We start from the raw sequence: 17,378 nt of genomic DNA on the forward strand, positions 1-17,378 counted from the left end.
GAGTGTGTATCAGAATCACCTAGTAGACTTGTTAACACACGGAGTGCTGAGCTGGGCTCCAGAGTGGTTGGTTCAGGAGGTCTGGGGCGGGGCCTTAGAAGCTGCATTCCTAACAGCCTCCGGGTGGTGCCAGTGCTGCTGGTCCGGGGACTGTACTTCGGGGAGCACTGGATAGGCCCCCATTCAGAAGTGAGGACAGAAAGCAAAACCCACACGCTTTAATGGGATAACCCAGCAAGTTTGTTTCCTAACACAGATCAGCATGAAACTCTAATATCAGATGATATGCTTCTGACCCCAAGGGTCCAGGATCCCACTGGGTTAGGAAAAGGATATAACCCAGATCTTCTGGTCAACTGTTTACTTAATTAAACCAAGAGATCTGCATCTGCCTCTCACGACTGGAAGAGAACAAAAAAGAAAAAAAGTTTCACTATAAATCACCTAATTGAGACTTCCCTGGTGGTCCAGTGGTTAAGAATCCGCCTTCCAATGCAGGGGACGAGGGTTTGATCCCCGGTCGGGGAACTAGGATCCCTCCTGCCATGGGGCAACTAAGCCCGCATGCCGCAACTACTGAGCCCATGTGCCACAACTAGAGAGCCCACGTGCCACAACTACTGAGCCCACGCGCTGCAACCAGAGAAGCCCGTGCGCCATGACGAAAGGTCCTGCATGCCGCGAGGAAAGATCCTGCGTGCCGCAACTAAGACCCAATGCAGCCAAATAAATAAAATATTTGTTTTTAATTTAAAAAAATAATAAATCATCTAATTTATAGTCCTGAAGGAACATCACGTTTGGGGGGGGGTCATTCAGTGACTCATAAAGAGACTGAAGTGGTAGAACACGAAGCTGAGCTTGTGGTTAACAAGCCTTAACCCTTGTGTTAACAGCCTTAACTCTGTTTCTATGGAAATATATGACGGTAATTTTCATAATCTGCAGCCATACATGGAAGAAACATTGTTCCTCTTCTTTTTCCCTTTTTCCAATAGAAATGTGAGCCACTGGTGTAGATGTAAAAGTCTGTCCCTTCTAATATGAGCAGCTGACCGAGCCCATCACGGCTTTTGTCTCTGAAACCATGAACACGCACAGTTCACTCTGCCTTCTTTGGAGAGTAGGCATTTCTGAGCCTGAAAGGGATTCAGCTCCCCTGAAAGGAAAGCCACTGTTGATCATCATTTTCTTCATCTCTGTCACCACCATCATCACTGTCATCATCATCATCATCATCATCATCGTCGTCGTCATCATCATCATGCCTCTGCTAGTCCCTTATCTTTTTTTGATCACAGCCCACATTTGAATGTGACTGGTAAAGCAGGCAGGACAGGCCTTATTATCCACATATTGCAAATGAGAAAACTGAAGGGCAGAGAGAATGAGGGGGATACTCACCCTTCCAGCTCCTGCTTCTGAGCTGCTTTCAGCAATCCTGGGCACAAAGGATGTCAGCAGAGGGCTCGTCACGTGCTCGAGGTTGGGCTAAGCATCTTGGCCCCATCGTCCCACTTGGGCTTCACAGAGATCCCAGGAAATTGGTGCTGTCTTCCTCCATTTTGTCGGCCAGGAAACAGAGGTTCAGAGGCATCAGATAACCTTTTCCAAGGTTACACTGTTCGTAGATGACAAAACCAGGGTTTGCACCTGGGCATTGTGTCTTCAAGTGAGTACAGCACCTTGGAATGCTACCTCTGATGCCACCGCCTTGACCTTACACCTCCCCCAATCAGCCAGCATCCGGCAGAGCACTGTGTCGTCAGCACACACCCTCTCTGGAAGGGAAATCCCTCACGTGGCCATGAATTATCAGGAAGGGAGGCCCTTTTCTAGATCTTTCCCTGGGAAGATTCTTCTGCTTCCTTAAGAATCCCTAGGGAGCATGTCCACAAGGCAGATCCAAGCTCCACCCCAAGAGATCCTGATTCAGTGGGCCTGGGGCAGGCCAGCCCTAGGGGGGTTTTTAAACACACCCTGGGTGCTTCTGGCACTGGTGGCCCCAGATCTACACTTGGGGACACAGCGTCAAAAGCACCATTTCTCAGTTTTTTGACCATGTGCCACAGTTAGAAATACATTAGACATGTCAATCCAGTACACAAATGTACACACTGATGCAGTATGACTGAAGTATTTCCCAAAACTACTTTCCCTCATCACCTAGAATGCACCCTGACATTCTTTTTTGCTTCACTACAAACACACACACACAGTTTCATGACCCACCTATGGATCGTGTCTTGCAGTTTAGAAAAAGGCAAAACTTTTCTTTGCTTTCTCTCCTGGAAGAAAAATCTGCTGTAGCTTGATGAAGCCTGGGCCCTAGGCAGCTGCCAGCCTACCCTGGCCCTACCAGGCTCCCCATTCCAAGACTTGGACTTGACTCCTGGCCCAAGCAGCCAGTCACCCAAGCACAGCCCACTTGCCCCTCATGGCAGATCATCTGCCCCAATCACTGGCACCTCCTGGCTGTAGTCAGGGCTTCTTGGCAGGAAGCGCACTAAAGGGCAGAGAGTGAATTTTATAGAATCAGCTTCTCCCTGGCTTGAAAGGGACATAGAGCCATCTAGGTTAAGACCCCCGTTTGCTATCTTGAGTCACCTTACCTGCAGCATTCCTGCAGGGCAGAGGTCCACCAGGCCCTGCTTGCACGCCTCCAGTCCTGAGGAGCTCATGGGATAGTCCGTTCCCTCTGCAGTAGTGCTGACTGTTGGAAAATGTGAGCTGGACTCTCTCGCAAGGACCATTTGTTCTCTGACGGCAGCTAGGAGGTGTTGGGGAGCTTCAGGGACAGGCAGTCTGCCATGAGGGGCAAGTGCTGGAGTGCCTGCCTGCTGAGCCACAGGTCAAGTTCAGGACTCGGAATGGGGAGGTCCGGAACAGGGACCCTCCCAGAAGGAAGTTAATCTCTTTCCATAGCAATGCTGAGCATGACAGACACCTGTGCTCAACACCTTCAAGCATTACTGTATCCAGTACTGCTGCAACCAGACCCTCTTCTCCCCATTTCACAGAGGAGAATGCTGAGGCTGAGATGTCATTTATGTAGCTGGCCCAGGGCCCTCTCAATGGATGGCAGGATGGGCTGCGAGCCCTGGTCCATCCTGCTTAAAACTTGTGTGCTTTCTTCCTCACGGATTCTCAAACTCGAGCGTTCAGAGAAATCACCCAGGAAACATGTTAAAAATGTGAATACGTTGCGGAGCAGGGTCATAGCTGCATGTAGCTGCTCTCCCACCCGGCCTCCCTAATGGGCATCTCTTGGCTTCTTCAGACCGCATTGCTCGGAACCGCAAGACCATCGTGTGCCCAATGATCGACGTGATTGACCACGACGACTTCCGGTATGAGACGCAGGCGGGGGATGCCATGCGGGGCGCCTTTGACTGGGAGATGTACTATAAGCGGATCCCGATCCCTCCAGAACTGCAGAAAGCTGACCCCAGCGACCCATTTGAGTAAGTATAAGTGACCCAGGCCGGTCCCAGTGGCTGACCCCAGGGAGCCCTCCCCAACACGCACAACTCAGGATTGCCACCTCCCCCAAAAGTCCAGTGCAGGGGGGCCAGGGCAGACGTCCCCAACAGAAGCACAGTCCCTCCCAGCTCGTCACAGAGCCTTGGCTCACGGACCACCAAGCTGATCACCTCTTCCTTGCCCACCCCAAGTGGCGAGCCTAGCACCCAGTTGTAATCATCATCATCATGGTTGTCGTTGTCGTTGTCACCACCATTTATTGCACACTTTCTAAGTGCCAGGCGCGGTGCCGAGCACACTACACGCTGATCCTATTTAACCTCCAACAGCGTATGTAGTAAAAATTATGATCCATGTTTTCCAAATGGGGACACCAAGGCTCCAAGAGGTTAAGCAGCCTGTCCAGGTCACGCAGCTGTGAAGCGGCAAAGGCTCAGTGCCTGGCAGGTCTGTCTGCCTCTGGAGCCAACTTTCCCATCCATCGGTTACACCCTCTTGGAAGTATCAGGGAAATAGCTTGTCCCACGGTGGAGGTGTGGGGTGCGGGTGTGTGGACCGGACCCGTAGCATCCTGGAATGGCAGAGCTAGACGGAGCCTACAGGTAACGGACTCCAACCCCTTGTAGATGAGGAGACTCGGGCTCCAGGACAGGAAGGGGCTTCCCTGGGGACACAGTGGGCTAGTGGCTAAGTCAGAAACAGAGCCCAGTGCCCCTCTCGTACCCCAAGCTCCAGAAGGGTCTTTTCTCCCACAGTGGGCTCGCCATCCCTGCAGCTGTCACGTGAGCCACTCCAGCTCTCCTGCCAGAGGTGTGGAAAGACCTCTGGGTACAAAGCCAAAGTCCAGCCTCTCCAGCTGTATTGGTTTCCTGATTAGTTTCCTAATTGTCGCTGCAGTAATAAATTACCACAAGCTTACTGGCTTATTAAAACAACACAGGGACTTCCCTGGTGGTCCAGGGGTTGGAGCGGCGCGCTTCCACTGCAGGGGCCGTGGACTCAATCCCTGGTTGGGGAACTAAGACGCCGCGCAGTGCCGACAATAAATAAATAAATAAAATAAAACGACACAACTTTATTCTCTTAAAGTTCTGGAGGTCAGAAGTCTGAAAGGGTCTTACTGATTTAGTGTTGGCAGTGCTGCGTTTCCTCCTGGTGCCCCAGGAAGGGATCCATTTCCTTGCCTTTTCCAGCTTCTAGAGGCTGCTCACATTCTTTGCCTCATGGCTCCCTCCATCTTTAAAGCCAACAACATAACATCTTCCAGTCTTCCCCTCCTCCCTCTCCTTGTCTCCCCCTACACCTCCCTCCCCCTTCCCTCTCCCAGTCTCTTGCTTCCATCATCACGTCTCCTTCTCTGACTCTGACCCCCCTGCCTGTTTCTTCACTTATAAGGACCCTTGTGATTACATTGGACCTATCCAGGTAACCCAGGATAATCTCCCCATCTCAAGATCCTTCACTTAGTCACCCTTGCAAAGGCCCTTTGCTGTGTAAGGCAACATCGTCACAGGCCCCGGGAATTAGGACATTGGCTTCTTTGGGAGGCCATTATTCTGTCTACCACCCCTGCTTTACCACAGCTTAGCCCCAGTGAAGTCCAGCTGCTCTGCCTCACCCTCCCCATCTGAGAAAGAGGGGCTGTTGGCGGCTCAGCCATCTTCATGGGCGCAGTGCACCCAGGGTTTCTGGGGGGCCCCTAATGCTGTGAGCCCCAGGGAAGGCTCAGAGCTAGGAAGAGGTGGGCTTGCTTGAGGAAATGGAAGGTGACCGGGGCAAGAGAGTAGCATGAGCTGAGAGTGGAGGGCGTGAGTGGATCCCCCGTGCTTCCTCAGCAGGCCAGACGTTTGTGCTCTGGTCCTGACCTCCTGTATCCTAAACATGGTCAAACACTACTATTAGAGCCCTTCTTAGGCCACACATAACAGTTTAGCCAACACCACATCATGCAGCCAGGTCCTACCCGAGTATGCCCCAGAGTCAGCCCCCAGTTGTCCTGAATTCTTGGAGAAGAATGCTAATAACAGGAGTAACTAACATTTGGCCTGACTTGGCAAAGCAGTTCCAGCTGACATGACCATGCTTGATTCTCACAACATGCCCTTGGGTGTTGGTGGAACTCTCTCCACTTGACTGATGGGGATCCTGTGGTTCAGAGAAGAAACGACACTTGCCCAAGGTGACACGTAGCAGAGGCTGAGGTTAGGCAGGCTGCTCCAGAAAATGGAATTTTTAGGGTAACCAGAACCCCCTTTTATGGTTTGAATCTTTGCCATAAGCCGACTCATAGGCCCTAGATTTGAAAGGTACGTAATGGTGGGTCTTGGCCCATTCAGTCTCCTCGTTGCAGGATGAGGGAGGGGTGGGTGCAGGTCGTGTAGCTGGTTAGAAGCAGAGGCCCAGCTAGTTTTGTCTGCAGTCTCAGTCTCCTCGTCTGGATATTAAAGGGGTTGGCCCAGCCCTAGAGCAGGGACTCTCAACCCTGGCTGCATGGTGCCATCACCTGGGGAGTTTATTTAAAACAAAGGATAATAAGATAATAATAATAAAGTTATTAAAATAAAGTTAAAAATAATAATAAGAAGAAGAAGTATAACAGATTCACTTTGCTGTACACCTGAAACTAACACAACATTGTAAATCAACTGTACCCCAATAAAAATTTTTAAAAATGAAGAAGAAGAACCACCCAGGCTGCCCCTGAGTCCAGTTACACCAGAGTCTCAGGGTGGGGAATTCAGGCGTCAGTTCCCAGATGATGCTGACATATGGCCAAGTTTGAGAGCCTCTGGCCCAGATGCTTCCCGAGGGACTCTCCATCCTTTGTACCCTCCAGTTCCTTCCAGAAGTCTCTCTTCTGTGTTGCACTCGGACAAAACCCCAGAAACAGACCACTAAGAAATCCTGGTCATTGTCTGCACACCTCCCCATGGTGCTCGGCAAGTGGGCACGCTGCAGGCACAGAGCCGTGTCATGATATTTGAAAGACACAGGCTTTGGTGGCAGCTCATCCACTTACTAACTACATGCCCTTGAGCAGAGCATATAGCATTTCTGAATTTCAGATTTCTCCATGTGAAAAGAGGGCCAGTAATAGGGCTTTGTGAGAGCTGGTGATGTTGGTGAGGTGAGTGGCACACACTAGATGCTCAGAATTGTTGTTATTGTTACTGTTGAACACAGCAGAAAACAGACCAGGCTAGAGGAGAGGCCTCCCTCTGGAGGTGAAGCCTCGAGCATCCAAAATGCCTTACAGCTAATATCCTACCTATCCTACCACGGCCCCTGCCGCTGGCGTCCACCTAGGCTGATGTTTTTGTGCAGAGTCTTAGGTTTGATTTCCCATGAAGCACCGAGCCAGAAGCACTCTCTGCCCTCCAAGCATCACGGCTCCAGCCAGAAAAACCCGAAATCCTACAACCTTCCTAAGACAGAAGAAAGTTGATACTAATAACACCTTACTTTCCTATAGTACTGGATACTTTCAAAACTTTACTAGCAATGTGAGCTAGCAAGTGTAGCTCTACGTCCCTGTGTAGATGGGGAAACCAGCTCAAAGAGGTTAAATCAGCACTGTCCTATAGAAGTATAGTGCGACTCACATATGTACTTCTGAATGTCCTCATAGCCACGTTAAAAAAAGGTAAAGGGAAGCAGATAAAATTCATTTTAGTAATGTATTTCATTTAACCCAGTATATCTAGAATATTCTCATTTTAACATGTGACCAGCGCTTTGAAATTATGAATGAGATCTTCTCTGTTCTTCACATTGTCTGGGAAATCCAGTGTGTATCTCACACTGCCAGCACCTCTCAGTTCAGACAAACCACATTGCAAGTGTCAGTAAGCCGCATGTGGCCAGTGGCTCCCGTACCCAGCAGCACAGGGTTCCGGGACTAAAATCTTCACCCCAGACCCCACCACAGGTTTGGGGAGAGCTGAGGTTGCAGTGAGGATTTCCCCGTTTCTGATCTGGGCTCATGAGGTCAACGTGAGGAGTAAATTCATTTTGGTAATAAATTAGCTCAGTACGGCGCCTGGCAGATTCAAGGCCTCGGTCAGTGATCAAGGGAGTCCTTTATAAAGGGGTCCCCTCCTGTGCTATCAGGGCCCATCTACTGCAGGAAGCCTCGCAAGGCGTGTGGGTTAACTCACCTCTTTTCAAGTCAGTCCACCTCCCCTGAGCGTGCAGTTCCCCAAGCCAGGAGGGGCCGCGGAGGTTGCTGCTGGAATGGTTTTCCTTGGAGGGTTTGGAGTTTTCCAGTGGAGTCAGACAGGGCCACAGCCACTCAGAGAGCTTTTCACACAGCAAACACTGGTGGCCCCTCCCAGGTGCTGGCCCCGCGGATGGCGCCATGGGGAACTCGGGCAAGCCACACCCCACGCTTGATCATCTCTGCCCCCGAGCTCGTGCTTTCTCCTCCTGGGTGCCTTCCCCTCCCCCAAGCTCCCACTTTGTTCATAGCCACCTCGAATGCCACCCCTCTGAGCATCCTTCCTTGACTCTTGCCCCAGCGTCCCTCCTCGCCCCGAAAACCTGGAGGCAGACGCTCCCTCCTTTCCCGTAGTGCTGGCTGCACCTCCCAGAGGCCCTTGTTACACCCCACCTGTCTTCTGGGCCCTCCTATCCTGAGGTGGCTGCCCTTCCATGCTGGCATCCCCTGAGGATTCCATCTGACCCTGATTTACCTCCAAATTCTTCCAGCAGCTGCTTCTCAGCTGGTACTCGATGAAGAAACGAATGAGAGAATGAATGAGCGGAGTTAATCTTATCCCAGTTTAACTGAAAGAACAGTGACTGTGGCTTCTTCTATAAACTCTCAGCAGAAAAAAAAAATATCTATGCTGGGATTACAGAGTGAGAATCATCAAACAATCTTATCCAAAAACACAGACTCCTAAGCTCCATTCCCCCAGAGACTGTTTTGTAGGTCTGGGGTCGGGCCCAGGAAACTGTATGTGTTTTCATCTCTCTAAGACATTCTACAGCCTAGACAGGCTTGGAAAGACCTGATTCAGACCATTTAATCAATGGGAGGGCTAGAGATTAGATATAGATATGTATATATATATATATATATATATATATATATATATATATATAGTACAGCTACAAGGCCCACAGGGAAAAATCACTATGATTTCATTTCACAAGTATTCTTAGGTGTTAACCACGTAAAGGAATTTTGGGTCCATTGGTTAAAATGTAGCATTTATGAAGAAGTATAGGCAAGAAGGAAGAAAGCCAGGGGCCTCACTCAGAAGGGCTTTGGATTCGCTGCTGGACAAGTGGGCTGTGTTCACAGAGCAGCGGGGGGCATCACCCGTGGGAGAACAGCAGTGTCCGAGACCAGGATACCCAAGGAGCACACGGCCAGGACGTCCGCGTCTTCACACCAGGTTCTTCTTCCCGCAGGTCTCCCGTGATGGCCGGCGGACTGTTCGCCGTGGATCGGAAATGGTTCTGGGAGCTGGGCGGGTACGACCCAGGCTTGGAGATCTGGGGAGGGGAGCAGTACGAAATCTCGTTCAAGGTGAGCTCTCGGGAAACCCCCTTGTCCTTGGCAGGGTGCCCGTGGCGCCTGTCCTGGCAGGCTGCCTGCTTAGCATCTGTCTGAGCCTGGTGAACAAGTCAGGAGCCGCCAGCCACTGCTTGCTGTGTGTGTGTTGGTAGGGGGGGCGGAGCGGAGGCGGCAGCATGGAGACCCTCAGGTTGCCAAAGGCTGGCCTCAGCCACAGCTCTGGCTGGTGTTTGCCTTGCATTGTCCCTTCTCAGATGACAGTGTTGGAATAAGACAGGCCTCACTTCCACTAGAGATGGTGTGTCTCCCATTGAGACGCCCAGCAGACCAGCAGAGGGGAAGAGAGAGCACAACGGCCGAACAAGACACGTGGGCCGGCAGGAAGCTCTGCTCTGAGAATGGTCCCCTGGCCTCACAGAAGCCAACTTGTCTTTAGTGGTTCCTGGCCACCCCTCTCGAGTCTTCCCTTTGTATCTGTCTCTGCTGGAGTTTGATGTACAGAGACCAGGGGCTAAGAGCTTGAGTTGTGGGGTCAGAGAAGCCTGGGTTCCAGTCCCAACTCCATCACTCAGTAGCTGTGTGACTTTGGGCAAGTTAGATTACCTCTCCGAGCTTTCTTCCCTCATCTAAGAGAATAATCATACTACCTACTTTACAGAGCTTTTGTGAAGATTAAATGAGATAATATCTAGAAAGTGGTTAGCACCCAACCTGGGGACACAACCAATTAATAACTGGTAGAAATTATTAAAGAGTCAGTGAAAATATATTTACTATAACCTATTAGACCAGCCCATGTGCTGTAGAAGCTTCTGACAATGGTGGTAAAGGAGGCGATGGTTACTAGTTAACTATGCAAACTTCTGAGGCCCCATTCCTCCCCTTTTTGTGAGATTTTTGTATTGATCTCAAGTGAAGAACAGAGGCTTAGTCCCTCTGAGGGGAAGGTTAGCTTGTCCTGTGCCCCTGTGGTCGGCCAGGGCCTGCTTCTAACACCCCTAGAACCCCTGGTAAGGCATATCCCCAACCCATGAGGGATGGCCAGCAGCATAACTGGGCTGAGCCCTGTGAATACGCAACCCGGATGCCTGCCAAGTCGGGCATCAACTTCTTATGCAAAGGACCATTGTCACACACGGCAATTAAGGTTTCAGCGCTGGGGTTAGATTGCCTAGGTCGGGTCGTAGCTCTGCTACTTCGTACCAGCTGTGTGATCTTGGACAAAGAATCCTTAACCTCACTGAGCCTCAGTTTCTGCTTCCATAAAATGGGTTTAATGATACTTTAGTTCTCACAGGGTTGTTGAGAGGATTAACTAAGTCCATTCTTATTAGATGCGTCTTAATAAATATCCTAAAAATTATTTTCGTTATTGTCATTGTCCTCGTGTACGCCACTGGGTGAGCAGTTCAGAACTGGGGGACATAAATTCTTGATTAGCAAGAAAACAACCTGGAATTCTACTGAGACATTATTTTGGTTTGAAAGGCAGTCTATGTCCATTTTACCTTCAGACTTCTGAAGTTGTCTCCCATAAGGGGGCCAGCCCCCTAAATAAAACTAATATTAAAATCCAAGGGTGATATTAAAAATATTTAACAACAATGATGACACAAGCACCAACCAGTCAGAGCGGATGCCAGCTGTCAACAACTGTGCATCCACCCTGGTGTGCAGCAACTCAAGTGCAGCCGTGATCAGAGCTGGCAGGACCCTGTGTGGAGCCCTTCACAAGTGTTGGCTTATTTAGTCCTCAAAGCAACCCTAGGAGGGTGGTATCATTATTATAAACATTTCACAGGGGGGCAAGTGGAACTCAGACCCAGGTCCCACACAGTTGAAACTAACAGAACCAGGACCTGAACCCAGGTCTGCCCAACTGCAAAGCCCATGCTCTCACCCGCTGTGTTGTATAGGCCTCTGCAGGGACATTGAGAGCACTTGAGAGGAAAACTAGCCTAAGAGGTTGGCTGTAATCTCTTACTCTTTCTTCTCAGTTTTTGCCTCCTCCTGGGGTTAACTTACTAGGATATCCTGCAGCCTCTCAATGAAGTGAATTAGTAACAGTCTAAGTCAGAAATAGGTTTGCTCTCCCAGCCAACTCTGACCCATCAGTAGGAGCTGCCCCAGTTCTGTGTTAATATGTATTGCGAGGCTGTGTCTGAGCTTATCAGAAAAGGAGTGGTGATTGATTAGTGATGTCTGCCCTGGGTGCAGTTTTGGCGAGTAATGGCACATATGTCATTTATTTAGTATCCCTAGCCCATGCAATCTAATTTTCCAAATGTCACATCCTTACAGTGGAATCACATACAAGGAATCAGAAGAGTTTTAACTTCACAGTTCCTCAATCTGTCAATTAAACAAACTTAATTTATGAAGTTTTCTACTAAGTTTGTTCCCAGAAATGGGCACATCAGTGTTCTGAGTTCTCACCAGAATGTAAACTTCAATAGGGTAACGATCTTTGTCTGTTGTATCCCAAGAACCAAAAGGATTGCCTGACAGGGAGAAGGCACTTAATAAATAATTGTTGGTTGAATACTCAGAGCAGGTGTAATACTGGCCAGAACCAGCCTCCTTGGTCAAGAAGTCCCCCTTCAGAAACTCCCTCCGTGGAGAAGGGTGATTGGAGAAAAATGAGCACAAAGGAGTTTCTAAACCCAAAATGATTTCAATCTGTGCGTTTCAAAGACCCATTTGATGATGCTCATCAGGCAATTATGGCAGAACAATTGGCATTTTCCCACCACAGTTTATTTACAAAAGACACGGTAATGAAGCCTTATTGGAAGTCCCTCATCCGGGAGGGGGAGGGAGGCTGGCTCCTGTTGCCATTTGATCCAATTATCTCCTTCACTCTGGAGAGGAAATGAGACAGTGTAATGAGGAGTCCCCCAGGTCTGGAAGGGAGACATTTCTCCCTGGGCTTTCTCTCTCCGGGCTTTGAGAGTGCGAGTTCCTGGAGCTGGCGGCAGCCCCTCTGCCAGTGCACTGTCTCCCGGGCCCCTGCGGAAGGCCTGCCCACAGGAGAGCCCGTTCATCTGCCGGCGACGCCTCCCTGGAATGCCGGGTGTTCTGTTTCAGCCAGAGCAGGGCATTTTATGAAGGGCCAAATTCCCTCTGATTAATCTCTGCTGAGATCCCTTTTCTTCTTGGTGACAGAGAAGAGAGACTGGTCTGAAAGGCATGAGTGTATTTTCAGAAATTAAGATAAATTGATACGTTAAAAAAAAAAAAAAAAAGACAAATTGATACGTGCCATCAGGGCTGATGGATTAATAATTTGGTTCCAATTTCAGACCAGGCCATCTATCCTCATGGGAAAACCCCAGAAAAGATGTTCCGAAGGCTCTGAAATTTCTAGGAGAGTCATTGACTCTTTTTTTTTTCCCTCTCTCTCTTAGCCGACAGAGCTTCTGTTTCCAAAAGGCACGGTCACATATGAGAGTTCTCCTGCTTGGCAGTTAGACTCTTCCCAGTTCTAGTGGTCGGATAAATCTTTAACCCTGTAGCCTGGCCTACACCCACCTCCATGAGCTGCTTACCATCCCTTGCTTTCTCTCCACTCTCCTCCGCATTGCATTAATCTGGACTCTTGGTAACAGGTAACCAAAATCCTGGTCAATCTGACCCCAATCTGACTTAAGCAAAAAAATTAGAATTGATTGGCCCACACAACTGAAATTCCAGGGTAGATCCTCCAGGCCCGGCTGGATCCAGGGACTAACCCATCTCATCTAGGCTCCATCTCGCTTAGTCCCTCAGCTCTGCTTTCATCTGGGTTGGCTTTCCTCTCAGGCAAGTTTTCCCTTGTGGAAATACCCATCAGCCCAGTGGGAAAAGAGTTTCTGTTTCCCATCATTCCTGTAGTAAGTCCCCAGGTCGAGCCTCACTGGCCTTCTGGTCCCTTGCCCTCCCTGAGCAATGTTCTGATCTGTCAGCTGCAGTCTGAGTCTGATTGGTCACATGCCCATCCTGGAGCTAAGAAAGTGAGATGAGCTGGTTCCCTGAAGGAAAGTCCGGGCATTGTGTGCAGAAGGGGGAATGGAGGTGGGGCAGGGCAGACCACAGGTGTCCACCTCACCCAGCCACACGGAACTGCTTACAAGCCCCAGGCTCACATGCCTGGCTATCTTTGGAGGCACGCACTGTTCATTTTTCCTGAAATGCCCTTCCTTAGTCTGGCCAACCCACAGTCGTCCTTCTGGGTTCAGCTCATCTATATGGCGTCCTCTCAGCCTTAACCTGAGCTCCCTGTGATGCTTAGAGACCACCCCAATGTCACTCCCAGCATGGCACCCAGTACCTCCTGTTGACATGACCCAAGGGTTGGCCTGTCTCCCCCACTGCACTCTGAGCTCCCTCCAGGCAGGGAGTGGGTTTTGTCCATCTCTATACCCCAGTTTCTGGCCCATTAATAGGTGTTTTAAATAACTGTTAGCGGCATCAATTCCTATCTGATACAACTTCCTTCATCCTGCCCTTCCCAGGCTTACATCTGCATCTTTGGGTAATGGCGATGTGGCAGGAAAGGTACTCAGTGAGAAGGCAGGGCACTGGCTTCTCATCTCTGCTCTCTGTCTACCTGGAGACCCTGGACCAATTGCCTGATCTCTCTGGCCCTCACATCCCAGATGGTGCTGATAGAGTTTTCCTTCCTACCCAAGAGAGGCTCAGATAAGATGCTGTGGAGAAAGCCCTTGGCCTTACATGGATGCGAGGGTGGTTGGATTAGAGGTGGTGGGGGCAGGACCAGCAGAAAAGGGACCTGCACAGTGTCCCCAGGAGGCTGAGGTTAGGACGTCTTCAACTTTGAGGTCCAGGAGAGGAGAAGTGTCCACGGGACAACATGGCTGAGCTGGCGTGAGAAAGATGTGGGCCTTGGGGCAATGTAAGTGGATATATCTTTTGTTAGCAATTTGGCAAAATCCATTACATTTCAAAGCAAGCACATTCTTTTACCCAAAATTTCACGCCCAGGAGTTTAGCCAAGAGAGACAGAGCAAAGATTGAGGTAGGAGCTATCTGTTGAAGCATTACTTACGAAAGGGGAAGACTGAAAATGACCTAAATGTACATCCTTAGGGCATAAATAAGTTAGAGCACATCCCAACAGTGAAATATTAGGTAAAAGAAGTTAGATGCCTCCAAAATTAAGTTTTAAAAGATGTGAAAATTTTGTTTTTATGTATGTATATATAGTCTCGTGTTTAATCTTAAAAATATGACAAATGCAAACAAACAAAAAAAAAACTGAGAAGAATCTCCTTCTACCAGCTAACATTTACTGAGCACCCACATGCAGTAACGTGGGGCCCCGTGCCCCCCCCCCATTTTATAGATGAGGAAACTGAGTCTTAGGTTAAATCCTTCCACAATGTCACGTGGTTGGAACAGGGATTTCAGCCCTGCTGTCTGACTTCAGACTGATCCTTTGCCTTGATGTACTCTGACCCACGGTGCCACGAAAGCTTCCCATCCCTTGGGGCATCGGGGGTGGGAGGGCTACAGTGTGGCTGTCCCTTTCTGCTTCATTGTTTCTGTAACACTGAATGCATTCATCATCAGTACATATCACTTCTGTAATCAGGAGAAAAATTAATACTTTTTTTAACCGAGAAGAAGGGAAGACTGTTGTTTCTTCAGCCTCCCGGCCCTCCCCCCCCCCCCACCCCATACACATCCCAGTGCTTCGTTTGGGCCATTTGCAAGTTCAGGGATGAGATTCTCCCCCAAGTGAGGTCTACAGAGAAGGGAGTCATGGTGAGGAGACCCCCAGGGAAGGATGGAGACCCCAAGCGCACCTCTGCAGGGTCTGTTCCAGGAGGCAAGGGCAGCAGCCTGCTGCCCTTGGAGAGAAAGATGGAGACGTACAGAGGGTCCCTTGGGGCAGGCTCGCTTGAGCAAGGGAGTGACAGAAAGCCACACGAGGGAACGAGGGAGAGCCTTGTTCCGAGAGGGAAACCCACCACATCTGAGCAGAGGCAGGAGGCCTCAGTGGTGGGTGGGTCTGCATAGTCCCAACACTGATACAGTTACCAAAGGCCAACCCAGCCCCAGACTGCTGTGGGCAGATTTAAAAAAAGGAAACTCTCAGCTTTTCCTTCCTTGAAACTCATGTGTCATCAGGAGGGTTGAGTGAAATAGGGTGTAGGAAAAGAAAGTAGTATGCACACCAGAAACGGGTGAGGAGTGATGTTGTGACCTGATGCCCCAAGTTCTTAGCGGACAGGGCCAGGGTCCCTCAGCTGGAAGGTGGCAGAGCCAGGGCTAAATCCCAGATGTCCTGACTCTAAGCCCACTGCTCATCTCATTCCACCTGGAGGGAGGGGGCAGCCTGGAGAGAGGCCACTGCTACAGGGAGGCCCCGGAAGTCAGGACCAGCCCTGAGGGGGTTAAGTTGCCGCCCAGGAGGGACTTCGGGGCCCCCACACAAGCGCCAGCCTGCCATCGCCTCTCCCCATCCCTTCCACCACCCCCTCCCAGCCCCCTCTGACTCAGACCAGCTGCAGTGTCGCTGCCGGGAACCCGGCGCTAGCTCCTTCCTTCGCTGGGTTATCCGAGGATGCTGGGAACTTGCTCTGCCGCATGCAGCATTTGCCTCCCAGCCACATGTACCCAGACTTTCTAAGAGCTGTCTGCCAAGAACAGGGAAGGCATTCTGCTCCTGACTTTGAGCAGCCATTTGAAATTCCATGAGTGTCTCTGTCTGTGGGCACCTGCCCCTCCCACCATTCCTCCAGGAAGACGGCTCGGAAGCCCAAGGGTCACCTGCAGTACATCGCTCCCTAACCAGCCACGCACCCATCTCTTCATGCCTCGGTCTTTTATTGCTAAAAATGGAGATAAGAACTTCTTCAGAGGTTTGTTATAAAAACTAAATGGTAGGGCCTTCCCCGGCAGTCCAGTGGTTAAGAATCCCTGCTCTCAGTGCAGGGGCACAGGTTCGATCCCTGGTCAGGGATCCCACATGCCACAAGGTGAGGCCAAAATAAAAAACTAAATGGTATAAAACGTTTGTTTAGCCTGGAGACAGACAAAAAGAAGGCAGTCAGTGAGTGGTAGCTGTTTGGATCAGAACCTTCGTGTTAAAAAAGTAGGCAGAACGGCGTGGCATAGTACATTGGCTTTGGAATCAAACCACCTGGGTTCAGGTGAAAGCTCCATCAGCTAGTGGCTGTGTGACCTTGGGAAAGTGACTTAACCTCTCTGGACTTCTTGTAAAGTGGCAATAGAATGATCCTTATTGCATAGTGTGGGTGTGAGCATGCTATTAATCAAAATGTGTTAAAAGCTTAGCTCAGCGCCTGGCATACTGTAAATAATCGATTATGATAGCTGTTAATGTCGGCATTGTGGTCGATGTGTATGGGCTGCAGTTGCAGGAAAACAGGCGTGGAAGGAGCTTTGAGGCCGGCAAGACAGAGGCCAAAGACCTTGGCTCCGGTCCCAGCTCTGGAATGAACTCTGAGTGAGACCTGGGACAGTTCACCTGCCCTTTCTGCTGAACCTTTACTTCCTCATTGAAAGGACACTAATAACCCCAAACTCACAGGGCTGTCTAGAGACACAGTGTGAACTGGCAGGCACCATCGTCCTGAGAGGGGCTGTCACTAATCCAGGAGGCACTAGTTCTCAGAGTGTGGTCCCCCGCCCAGCAGCACCAGCATCACCTGGGAACTTGTTAGAAACGTAAATTCTCAGATCCCACGCAGACCTGCTGAGTCAGACATCCTAGGGGTGGGACCCAGCGGTCTGTGCTTTAGCAAGCTCTCCGGGTGATTCTGATGCTCACTCAAGACTGAAAATCGTGGCTGTAATCAGTAGGTAAGGTCTTGTACAGAGTGGATGCTCAGGCTGGGATGTGGAAAGATAGAGTAATGGGTAGGTTGGTTGGCAGGTTGGCCCACAGGTACCAACACCTTCACCCCACTTTCAAGGCTCTATATCATTGGGTCCACACTTGGCTGCCAGTTTCTGTTCCATCTCTTCCAACAGGGTTTTAGAGCAAGGCTGACCAATGACCAGGCTATGTGTGAATGAATGAATGAATGAATGTTTGTACTGGGCTGCATTGATCATGGAAAGAAAAGCACATGTGCCCAAGAGAGCAGAAATGTGAGTGCACTGCAGCTGGCTCTCAGCAGCCTCCACACGTGGCGTCCAGGGGGTGTGGAGGGGATCGGAGGTGACCGGAGCAGGGGGCAGAGGCCTTGACCGCAAGCCCAGGGTGACCCCTTTGTCCTGCAGATAATACAAGTGCCAAGAGGGGTCTTTGTGGAAGACCATGATAGGGTCAGGACCAGGCTTTAGAAAGATCAAAGGTGCAGTCTCAGATCTGCCTAGTTCTGGGGGCCCCCACCCCAGA

General features: G+C 50.2%; 1 protein-coding gene across 1 annotated transcript in view; it reads left to right on the forward strand.

Annotated features, from left to right (window-relative positions):
- Positions 1-17,378, forward strand: part of GALNT10 (polypeptide N-acetylgalactosaminyltransferase 10) — a 223,633-nt gene that overhangs the window by 183,567 nt on the left and 22,688 nt on the right. The window contains exons 6-7 of the mRNA XM_059917564.1: positions 3,281-3,464; positions 8,902-9,019. Coding sequence (XP_059773547.1) covers positions 3,281-3,464; positions 8,902-9,019 — 302 coding nt within the window. The remainder of the gene's footprint in view (positions 1-3,280; positions 3,465-8,901; positions 9,020-17,378) is intronic.

This window comes from Balaenoptera ricei, chromosome 3 (genome assembly GCF_028023285.1).
Source record: "Balaenoptera ricei isolate mBalRic1 chromosome 3, mBalRic1.hap2, whole genome shotgun sequence".
NCBI lineage: Eukaryota > Metazoa > Chordata > Mammalia > Artiodactyla > Balaenopteridae > Balaenoptera > Balaenoptera ricei.